The sequence below is a fragment of the Ipomoea nil genome, unplaced genomic scaffold (genome assembly GCF_001879475.1).
Source record: "Ipomoea nil cultivar Tokyo-kokei standard unplaced genomic scaffold, Asagao_1.1 scaffold0188, whole genome shotgun sequence".
NCBI classification, from domain to species: domain Eukaryota; kingdom Viridiplantae; phylum Streptophyta; class Magnoliopsida; order Solanales; family Convolvulaceae; genus Ipomoea; species Ipomoea nil.
Genome location: NW_017616616.1, coordinates 1,132,452 through 1,144,936, shown reverse-complemented (window position 1 = coordinate 1,144,936; position 12,485 = coordinate 1,132,452). Strand labels below are relative to the sequence as shown.

The 12,485-nt window shown below is 40.6% G+C and overlaps 1 protein-coding gene across 1 annotated transcript; it reads right to left on the bottom strand.

The window, feature by feature from the left end:
- Positions 1-3,583: 3,583 nt before the first annotated feature.
- Positions 3,584-11,726, bottom strand: LOC109180890 (subtilisin-like protease SBT1.9). Its single transcript, XM_019330597.1, has 2 exons — positions 9,474-11,726; positions 3,584-3,953 (listed from the first exon to the last, which is right to left on the bottom strand). The coding sequence occupies exons 1-2, from the start codon at positions 11,519-11,521 to the stop codon at positions 3,683-3,685; spliced, it is 2,319 nt and encodes a 772-aa protein (XP_019186142.1). The 5' UTR covers positions 11,522-11,726; the 3' UTR covers positions 3,584-3,682.
- Positions 11,727-12,485: the final 759 nt, after the last annotated feature.

The window sequence follows — 12,485 nt, the reverse complement described above, 5'->3', positions numbered from 1 at the left end:
TGAAAATTGGTAGGAATTAAACATGTGGACTAAAATTGTCATTTTGCTAATACTCGTGGGACCAAAATTGGTATTTGCTCACCTACAAATCCTACAATGAGGCAGGTTAGATGTGAGTTCTAAATACAAAATCCCCATAGAACAACCCACCATGTTTATATATATGTATAATTTATTTATTTATTAATATATATAATTAATACTTAATAGTAGGTAGTGCTATGTAGTTAATTCTAAAAGTTTATATTGTTAGCTTGTTACTATTTTTAGTTCTAAACTAATAATATTATTTGAAAAAACATTAATATTTTAGTTTTCATAGTTGAATATTTTTATTATTTTATGTTTTACTATAACTAGTAAATTTTATTATTTTATTATATGTAAATAACGTAAATATTATTATTTATAAAAATAAAATTAATAAGATAATAAGGCATAAATACTCACACTCGATGGGCGGGGTGAGTTTTGAAAAAGTCTGCCTACTACAAGCCGAGGGTGGGGTGGAATAGAAAAAGTATAAGGTAGGTCAAGTGGTAGATGTAGTCATTCCTAACCCACCCTCAGTGACGGAGCCACAAGGTGGGTAGGGAAGGCCTTGCCCACTCCCCCACCTTCTACTGCTTCCCATGCGATCGTGTGATTTTACAACTTTATACCACTATGTATGCACAAATGCACTATCACGTGTTCAGAAATGCAATAGGGCGCGATGCATTTACAAATGCACCCCTTAGTTTGTAAATAAAATGCACCATTGAGCTTTAACTTAAGCGCGTATTACAACTAGCTAGTTATTATGATAGAGATAAAAAAAAAAAAAAAAAAAAAAAAAAAAAAAAAAAAAAAAAAAACTTTGTTGGCCCCCTTAATATTATTATTATTATTATTATTATTATTATTATTATTATTATTATTATTATTATTATTTTAAATGGACATCCTTATTTTCATTTTGTTTTGTTTTATTTTTTATTTTTTATTTTTTTACTATGTATATATTAAATAAGCACAAAACATATATTGAAGTCTAAATTCACCAAATAAATATAAATAAATGGTAGAAGTGTCAAATATATCCATGTACTATTGTCAAGTGCTCAATTCTCATCACGAACTAAAATATAGTCTAATCAGCCACACTTACTTCCTAAAATTGTTCGATTAACTTTTTTTTGCAGGTTACCTCCAGTAGAGTGTGACTTGGCCCAGTCATGATTATGTGGCAGTGATTACGTGGCATTAAAATAACAAAATTAACAAAACATCACTTTCATGGCGAAAATCCCATCGCCCTCTGTGCCACTCCGCCCCCTCATTCTCACCTGAAACACCTTCTTAAAAGCTCCTTTCCCGATCACCCTCAAGATCTCAAAGTCATTGGGTCCAATCTTTCGGAGCCCCAAACATTCAGCCTCATTATTTGTACTACTTGTAGTGTCATTATTGTTAACAGTATAACGTTGTCGAGTTTTTTGGTCTCATTTTCCCCTTTGGAGTCGATTTCTTTGTGGAAAGGGAGGGGTTTAGAGAGGGTGAAGCGCGGGGAAGGGCCCAGAAAGGAGTAAGAGCGGTTGTGGATAACTTGTGGGTATCCTGGAAAGTGCGATGATGATGAGGAAGAGGATGGGGAAAATGCGGCGAGTGGGCCGAAGAGTTGGGAGAATTCGAGGTCTGAGTCGGTAACGGATTCGGGAATTTTGAGGTTGGTGAGCTTGGAGGCGAGGATGGAGTGAAGAGCCCTTCTTCTTCTGCTGAGCTGAAGAAGAAGAAGAAAGCATACTCATGACGAAATAGTGTTTGGTTTCGTTGATGATTGGGTAGAAAGAGACAGTTGAGATTGAACCCAGGGCGGGTTGAAGAGAGAGGCAGGTTTCTTCTTCGCCTCCTCCGCAACTCCAACCGCCACACCGCCGCCATCCACTTCCCCTCAACAATACCCCCAAACATTGGATGGCTTGTGGAGGCAGCTAGCGGCCGATTCGCTGGCGCTCGAAGACTCTCAATAGAGATTTAAGAAGTAATTTTCACCTCACCATACACTTTTATTCTAATAAAATTACATGTCAGCAATTCAATTGGCAACCTGGAGATAACCCGCAAAAAAAGCTAATCGAACAATTTTAGAAAATAAGTGTAGACTATATTTTAGTTCGTGGTGAGAATTGAGCACTTGGCAGTAATAGATGAACATATTTGACACTTCTGCCTAAATAAATTAATTAATCAAGTTCTTCATTCTTCCTTTATGAACTTATTTACACTTAAAAATCTATATAGTATATGCTTTAGTTTTATTAATTGGTTAATTAATTAGTGATTTATTATATGCTTTTATTATTTATTGACACTTTTAGGATGTACCTAATTTAAAGGATTAGTTTTGGAATTGAAAAAACAAACATTAATATTGATTTTTTAATTCATTCTTCCCAGTTTAGTCTTCATACCTCATATCTTAGAGTGTTAAGTTAATCAATAAAATGAATATCATTTAATTATCTTAAAAAAAAATTGCCAATAAAATAATTATACATTATTGGTATTTTTTTTTTTGAATGCTACTGGTTCTATTACATTGTAGTATCTGTTCATATACTTTCTCAACCTACTGAAACACAGAGAACCAATAACGCCTCCACTGAGGCTCGAACCCATAATCTTCCAAATGGAAGTCCAACCCAGATACCATTGGACTACATAGTCCTGGTATACATTATTGGTATAATTGATCCAACATAGCATAAAATAAAACCTAAAACTTTAATGAATATAATTACTACTCCGTATATGTTTACTTTATAACATATCACCCAACATGAATCTTAAAATAAAAGCATTGGCTTCGTACTTTGTAGATGGTGTCAAACCAAACAAGCCTTTTTGAGGGGTCACATGTACATGTTCATTATAGAAAACTCCGAGTATAAATAATTTGGTAGAATATTAAAGACCAAGGTTCGAACTTCGGTGGTGACAACGTGGGAATTATGTTTAAAGTAGGCAGATTCTTTGTGAGCACCGACATTTGGCCCTGCCTACTAACCCATTTACTCACCGTGAGTTACATCCTCCCACTTGTTCTATTGGGTCGGAGTGTGGGGGGCCCTTATGGTTGGGAATTCAGTCTTTTGGAGTAAGAATAATAGAGACATTAGAGTGATTTTTATTGAGGTTGAGAGTGTCAATGTCGTGTTTTTCTCTTATTCCTTGATTTATTTTATAGTAAAAGAGGATAAAAGTAATTTTTTTTAGTGAAATAATATGTATTCCTAACCCATTTATGATTAAGGGGTGGTTGGTAAATAGTCAATTGATAGTTGTTAGTTGATTGGGTTAATGAGTTTCGCTAGTTATAATATTAACTGATTGTAGAGAGATATTTGGTAATTAACTGTTAGTTGATAACTGATTATATACAAAATGATTTTTTTTTAAAGTTGATGGTTTTGAATTTTAATATTTTAAAACAATAAGCTGTTATAAAAAAATTATTTAATCAAACACTCATATTCGTCGTTTAAATATTTTACCAAACCTGCCCAAGTAATTAACTTTTATACTGCAATAATGATTAATGAGAAGATTTAAATTGACAGTTATTGCAGAATTGTTGATTTAAATCCCAGTGGCCAGTACAGTACAACATACTTGAAATGATATAAATAGTTGAAATTGTTCATTCCCAGACCTCTACTGTATTTGACACAACAATTGGACTCCTAACCTTATGATTACCATTCACTTCTACCCATGTAATCGAACCAACATTCTTGCTCTGATTCTCATTGCCTCTGTACCTTATCCTCAGACTGTAGCTCTGTTTCTCCTTCTTCTTCGTAAACACCAATGTTTTCGGAGACACTGAGATTGTTGAGTTCTTGGGCACTTCCAACTTAGCCTTGTACGTAGCGGCACCGGGACCAACATTTGTCAGAGTTCTCTTGAATGTCTGCACCAACATGTCGTTATCTCCTTCAGAGGTGTACAGAGCAATGAAGGATGGATAATTCAGATCCGGATTTGAGTTGGAGCAGTTATGGGTGGCTGAAGATCTCGCAATGCTTTGGAATTGAGCTTCTGTGAAGTTCATGGCGCAGAGAAGATTAACGTAGTCTTGTGGGGTGGCGTCGTAAACTAGGCCGGGATCAAGTGCGGCGTTGGGATCAACCAGGCCGGCACCCATGACCAGCGGCGTGGCGGCGAAGTTGACGTCGGAGTCTTTGATTGGATTTCCGGTGTTGTCTACTGTGATCGCGGTGGTCATCATGGCGGACCTGATGGCGGAGGGGCTCCAATCCGGGTGTGCCGCTTTCAGCATCGCCGCGATTCCGGCGGCGTGCGGGCAGGCCATGGACGTCCCTGATTCAAGAAAATAATCGGTTCCTAGTTGAGTGTTGATTCCAATGTTTACCGCAAAGCTATTGGGTGGATAGGCGGCTAAGACCAACACTCCCGGCGCCAAGATATCCGGCTTCGAAATTCCTAGGTAACTCGGAGATGGGCCTCTGGAAGAGGAGGCAGCCACCGTCGGCGCCGGCTTGTTCCCGAAAAATGTTTCCTGGAAAGTGATAGTGGCTTTAGGATCAATGGCGGTTTTGGCGTATTTAATCACTTGTTTCCCTTCTTTGGGGCTAATGAAGACTCCGGGGTTGGGAAATCTAGTCGACCGGAAAATTGTGGGATGGTCGTTGATGAAGATACCGGCACGAATTCCGGCATCGGTGATGTAATCTACCTGAGAGAAGGTTAACCCAGCGTCTTCTATCTCTGGCTTCTCGCAAATGAGGATAGTGGATCCCGGATTAGGGACTTGGGCTACCATTTCCGATGAATTGCAAACAGAAATCGTTTTGTTGTAAAGCAGATTTACGTTCCTCACTAGTGCTCTCCCCGGGAACAAGCTCCAACCCCTGATTTTTAACCCATTTCCCAGTGTCAGAGTTCCGGCGAACCACCGGTCCGTCAAGCCGGAAGCAACCGTCAAGATCCAAGGAGCACCGTTGTTTAGAGTTCCGAGATCGGGACCGCGGTTGCCGGCGGAACCAGAGACGAAAATGCCCTTCTTCATAGCCCCAAAAGCCGCAATTGCGATTGGATCTTCGTACAGGGGAACAAAACGGACGCCTATGGAAACTGAAATTACGTCGACGCCGTCGGCGACGGCCTGGTCCATGCCGGCGAGGAGATCGGAGGTGACAAGCCCTTCGTCCCAGCTGACCTTGTACACCGCCACACGAGCGCGCGGCGCCACTCCTTTTGCCGTCCCCGGCGCATAGCCGAAGTAGGAAACACCATCAACGTAATTTCCGGCGGCGGTGGACGCCGTGTGCGTGCCATGTCCATCGGTGTCCCGGGCGGAGTTCATGGAGATATTAATCCCGGGATTCGCTGCGAGAACACCGGCGTTGAAATAATTAGCGCCAATGAGCTTTCTGTTACACAATGAAGAATTGAACTCTGTTCCTTCCTTGCAAACCCCCTTCCACCTCTTGGGAATCTCCGGCATACCATCGTCTCTAAAGCTCCTAGACTCCGGCCAAACACCAGAATCAATCACGCCAATTATCACATCTTCTCCGAACTTCGACGCCGGCCATAGCCCAGTACTGGGATTAAGCTTGAGAAAACCAGGCGTGTAGGTGGTTTGGAGCTCAAAGGGGCGATCTTTATAAGCCGAAACGAATCCCGGAGACCTCTTCAAGACCTGAAGTTCATCTTCCGACAACACAGCGCTAAAGCCGTGAAGCGCATTGTCGTAAGTGTAGAGAAGCTTGGGCGGGGAGGAGTGCCGGGCGGCGTCTAAAGAAGTGACGGCGGAGGAGTACCAGTGGTGGTGGGTGGGAAAAGCGGCGGGCATGAAGGACTTGTCCATATGGACAATGTAGGTTGATCTGTGGGCTGATAAGGGTGAGGGGAAAAGGTGAAGAGCGAAGAGAAGCCATGGGAGAAGGGATGAAGTCATTTTTAGTGTGTTGGATAGTGAAGAAGGGGTAGCCTAGCAGAGGATTTTGTAGAGTATAGTCAAAGTGGATAGAATTGAAGTAAAAAGAGGCGGCGGGTTTCGCCATTGTTGGGAAGAGTATAAAGCTAGTATATTCATCCATGGCAGCTCAAATCATCGATCTTTACATTGTTTATTACCTCCGGCGGCCCTTCAGACTGTTGCTGCTTCGTTGTCTTGCTTGTTTTTTATGCCCATGCCCATCTTTAGCTATAACTTTCTTTTTGAAAGCATCTTTAGGTGTATTTTAGTGTTGGGTGGGATATAGAGAGGCAGCCCTTCGTAGCTCAGCGCATTATTTAACATGATTTTTTAGATGATGGCTAACGTTTTTGGCTCAAGTTTTCTCATTTTTGAGTGCCTAGCTACATGACTACATCTTTGCATGAGTATTATTCTTTTGTGATCTGCCTTTACATATTTTTGTATTTAATTGGTCATACATAGTTACGTACATTTTTTAGTCTTTTTGGCCATGATCTAATTTGATATATGTTGTTGTTTGTTTCGATTAAAAGAGAGAGAGAGAAAAAAAAAATGTTGTTCGGTTGGATGGAAAACATTTTCCATTGGAAAATAGATTCCTCAAACTTGAGGAAAATGAATTCTTTGCAAAGGGGTGGGATTTTGTTTTCCGGGAAGAAAAATAACTTGAGTGTACTATTTTACCCTTATGAAAGTTTCTTAATTACATAGACACTTATTTATTCATTCATCTTTTTAAGGGCATATTGGTCTTTATATTCATTATTCCTTATCTTTCTAAACCCAACCAAACAATGGAATCCATATTCCCAGTAATTTCTTTTCCACCAACCAAACAATTGAATCAATTTTCCTGGAATTTATTTTCCATGGAATTTCAATTCCATTTCCCTTCAAATCTTTTCCAGCGAACCGAGCCGTAAGAGAATTTAAGAACAAGATATTGGGAGAAGAATTTAAGAATAAGACAACCATTTTTTATTAAATTAGCATGAAACTTCAAAATATCTTAGGAGTGTAGAGGTGGAAACGAGTCAATTCAAAACTAAACTAGCCTTAGGTTAGTACCGCAAATTATGCCATGAAATCGTATTCACCGAGAATGGTGAACACAAGGCAAAACGACATCGTTTTTAAGCAAAAAAAAATAAAAATTCGCGGATGTGGAGTTAACGGCGCGCGTTTGATCAAATTATGAATTTTATGAAAATTCATAATCTCATAACAGAAAATTCATAATCGCATAACAGAAAATTCATAATCTCACAACTGAAAATTCATAATCTCATAACAGAAAATTCATAATCTTATAACAGAAAATTCATAATCTCATGGTTCCAAAGTGAATGTGTAGGCATGGTTCCAAAGTGAATGTGCATGCATGGATTCATAATTTATGAATGTCTGTGATTTCGGACGGGAATGTGTAGGCATGGTTCCAAAGTGAATGTGCAGGCATGAATTCATAATTTATGAATGTCTGAAATCTTTGTTCACCTCAAATTAAAGTGAAACCGCAAAATGTGAAAATAAAGAAGAAAAGTCACGCAATTAATTAAGAAAAAAAAAAATAACGGTGTACTAACACCGTTGAAACCGTGTTCACCATGAATGGTGAACACGGTTCCAATCATAGATTGAGATCGCCCTATAGTGGGCAAATTATGTTGTGCATCCGTATGCACAATGCATGGTGCATACGGATGCAAAAACGACGTCGTTTTAATAAAACGCGCGTCTCCCCTTAAAAAAAAAAAAAAACTAGGTTCGATTCCCAGCAACAACATATGAACTAAAATTCCATAATCGATGAACTATAATTCCATAATCTAATCTATGAACTAAAAATTCCAGAATGAATGAACTAAAATTTCATAATCTATAAACTAAAATTTCAGAATCGATGAACTACAATTCCATAATCGATGAACTATAATTCTATAATCAATGAACTATAATTCCATAATCTATGAACTAAAATTCCAGAATGAATGAACAATATAATGTTGTTGCTGGAAATCGAACCTGAATTTTTTTTAAAGGGGAGACGCGCGTTTTTTAATAAAACGACGTCGTTTTGGCATCCGTATGCACCATGCATGGTGCATACAGATGCACAGCATAACGATTGCCTATAGTGGGTTGGTCATGGTCTTCCACTCCTTCCAAAATAGAAGAGGCCTAACCGTCTAAGGCCTAGGACTAGAATCGGCTCGGCTTGGGCCTAAGCACAAACCAAGTTCATTATTCTTAAATTTAATGTTTATTAAAATAATATTTAACTAGAGGACAAAATTTGAGAAAAAAAATCAATAGTCAAAGGACTACTTATGGTTAAATTGAAAATCAAAGATAAAAATTGATAAAGATCAATAGTCATTGGGCCATTTATGGTCCAATTAAAAGTCGAAAATAAAAATTAGTAAATGACAAAGTTGCTCCTCTATGTGGGTGGTGCTGAGTTCGAGGTGTAGCTTGGATACCTATATATACAATCTACTACATCAAATATATCATCATAATAGCCTCCACCAAAACTGAACACATCACCTCCCACATAGGGGAGCAATTTGGTACCATTAGACAACAAGGTACTAGGTAAAATGAATATCATTTAATTACCCAAAAAAATGTTGCCAATAAAATAATTGACAACTTTTATTTAATAAAAAAAAAAAAAGTGACAAGCAAGATTAAAATAAAAATACATTTATTATTCTATATATTTTGTGTTATCTGAAATTATATAAAGTATCGATTGATATTGGTGTCAATCAGATTTGTATCATTATGTAGTTCATACATGATTAGATAAAGTAGGGCAATTTATATCGTGCACCACGGCGCACATAGCAATGTGCGCCCAGTCACAAAACGCGCGCGTTTCATGCTGACCTCACTCCGTCCATCCGAACAGACTAAATCTCATTATGTGTATTGTTGTATGAGTTTATGTGATTTCAGTTAAGAGTTTATATGTATTCAGTTAAGAGTTCATGTGTATTATATTATAATTTATGTGTATTATGTTAAGAGTTTATATTATTTATGTATTATATTATGTTAGATTATGTTGTATATATAATGATATCAATATTGATATTTACTGTCTATAATTTTGACCACCCGAACATTGCAGAATTGTTTATTTAAATCCCAGTGGCCAGTACAGTACAACATACGTGCAAAGATATAAATAGTTAAAATTGTTCATTCCCAGACCTCTACTGTATTTGACACAACAATTGGACTCCTAACCTTATGATTACCATTCACTTCTACCCATGTAATCGAACCAACATTCTTGCTCTGATTCTCATCGCCTCTGTACCGTATCCTCAGACTGTAACTCTGCTTCTCCATCTTCTTCGTAAACACCAATGTTGTAGGAGACACTGAGATTGTGGAGTTCTTGGGAACTTCCAGCTTTGCCTTGTATGTAGCGGCGCCGGAACCAACATTCGTCAGAGTTCTCTTGAATGTCTGCACCATCCAGTCATAAACTCCGTTATCTCCTCCGAGAGGGTATAGAGCGATGAAGGATGGGTAATTTAGATCTGGGTTTGAGTTGGAGCAGTTATGGGTGGCTGAAGATCTTGCTATGCTTTGGAATTGAGCTTCTGTGAAGTTCATGGCGCAGAGGAGATTAACGTAGTCTTGTGGAGTGGCGTCGTAAACTAGGCCGGGATCGAGTGCGGCGTTGGGATCAACCAGGCCGGCACCCATGTCCAGCGGCGTGGCGGCGGAGTTGTCGTCGGAGTCTTTGATTGGTTTTCCGGTGTTGTCTACTGTGATCGCGGTGGTCATCATGGCGGACCTGATGGCGGAGGGGCTCCAATCCGGGTGTGCCCCTTTCAGCATCGCCGCGATTCCGGCGGCGTGCGGGCAGGCCATGGAGGTTCCTGATTCCAGATTGTAATCGGTGCCTAATTGAATGTTGGCTCCGATAAGTGTGGCAAAGCTGTTAGGCGGATATGCCGCTAAGACCAATACTCCCGGCGCTAAAATATCGGGCTTCGAGATTCCTAGGTAGCTCCGAGATGGGCCCCTGGAAGAGGACGCGGCCACCGTCGGCGCCGGCTTGTTCCCGAAAAATGTTTCCTGGAAAGTGAATGTGGCCGTTGGGTTATTCCCGGATTTGGCGTATTTGATGACTTGTTTTCCTTCTTTTGGGGTGATGACGGCGCCTGGGTTTGGAAATGTGGTGGAACGGAAAATCCCTGGATCGTCGTTGACGAAGATAGCGGCGCGGATTCCGGCTGCCGTGACGTAGCGCATTTGGTCGGAGAAACCGTCCTCACTCTCCGGTTTCTCGCAGATGAGGATAGTGAATTGTGGGTCAGGGACTTGAGCCACCAATTCCGATGAACTGCAGGCAGAGATTGTTTTGTTGTAAAGCAGATTTACGTTCCTCACCAGTGCTCTCCCCGGGAACAAGCTCCATCCCCTGATTTGTAACCCGTTTCCTAGTGTCACTGTTCCGGCGAACCACCGGTCTGTTAAGCCGGAACCCACCGTCAACATCCACGGAGCGGCGTTGTTTAATGTACCGACGTTTGGACCGGCGTTTCCGGCGGAGCCGGAGATGAGAATGCCTTTCATCATAGCGCCAAAAGCGGCAATCGCGATGGTGTCTTCGTACAGGGGAATGAAGCGGTAGCCGATGGAAACTGAGATGACGTCGACGCCGTCGGCGACGGCCTGGTCCAAGCCGGCGAGGAGGTCGGAAGTGTAAGCCCCTTCGGCCCAGCTAACCTTGTACACCGCCAAACGAGCCCGAGGCGCCACTCCTTTCGCCGTGCCGGCGGCGTAGCCGAAGTAGGAGACGTCTTGGACGTAGTTTCCGGTGGCTGTCGACGCCGTGTGCGTGCCGTGGCCGTCGGTGTCCCGGGCGGAATTCATGGAGATATTAGTCCCGGGATTCGCGGCGAGAACTCCGGCGTTGAAATAGTTAGCGCCAATGAGCTTTCTGTTACACAACGAAGAATTGAACTGTGTACCTTCCTTGCAAACACCCTTCCACCTCTTGGGAATCGGCAGCATGCCGTCGTCCCTAAAGCTCCGGGATTCCGGCCATACACCGGAGTCAACCACGCCGACGATCACATCCTCGCCGAACTTCGACGCCGGCCATAGCCCCGTATCCGAATTAAGCTTCAGAAAGCTAGGAGTATACGTGGTTTGCAGCTCAAAGGTTCGATCTTTATAAGCCGAAACGAATCCCGGAGACTTCTTCAAGGCCTGAAGTTCCTCCTCCGACAACACAGCGCTAAAGCCGTGAATCACATTGTCGTAGGAGTACACAAGCTTGGGCGAGGCGGCGGCGGCGCCATGCGGTGAAACGTTGAGGGAATCAACGGCGGAGGAGTACCAGTGGTGGTGGCCGGCAAAGGCGGCGGGCATGAAGGACTTGTCCATGTGGACAATGTAGGTGGATCTCTGCTGCGCCGATAAGGGTGAGGGGAAGATCTGAAGAGCAAAGAGAAGCCATGGGAGGAGAATCTGAAGCAGAGAAACTGGAAAATCCATTGGATTTTGAACTCGGGCCGAAGAAGAAATGAAATCAGGGGATATTATAGGATTTGGTCAACATGGGAAGAAGTAAAAATCGGCGGCCATCCGCCATTGTTTAATCTGTGTCGGTGCGCTGCAGCCTGGGATAGATCAAAGATAGCACGACACTCCAAAGGTACCTTTTTCTTACTATAATGCTTCAAGTTGTCAACTTGCTACTACCCTTATTCCCTTAACATTCTTTCTATTTCTTTATATTTCATAAAAAATTACTAATTTTTTACCAGATAACTTTAACAAGTTAATCAATCTAAAAATTAATAATTTTACTTTGCTAGCAATTTAGAGGTTGTTGACATTGGTATAGAAGCACTATATATAAGAAAAATGTAAGTCGTTCATTTCTGTGTGATGATGAAAAAATACTCCTCATCCAAACTTTTTGATCTTGCAAAAATTATAAAAGATTTATATTTTTTAATATTTTATTTTGTTTTAATTTGTAAAACTCACCATTTATAGATCTTACTATTTGAAAATCATCTCACGTTGCAGTAGTTATCCATAGCCAATTTGTCCACATCAACAAATTAAGCACATAAAGCATTAGAAAAGTTGCATATAGTATACATAGTGCATCAATCATGGGGATTTCTTGTCTTTGTGGACATGTTGACATGTTGTGAGTTGATTTCAAATCCCATCATAATAATTAAAGGGACACATGCATGCATGGTGGGCCGTGCCAATATGCCATCTTAATTAAATGGCCTGTGATCTGGATAATGTTTGTTGACCATAAGCACAAGAATAGCCATTTGTTTAATTTGTAAATAATTATTGGCGTCCGGATTTGTGCATCCTCGAATATTTAATTTAAATACGTTGATGATATTTAAATAGGAGAAATATGAGGATAAGTAATTAAGAATAGTTGTAGTATTATTCTTCTTCTTCTAAAAGTGTTTGGTGAGCCCAG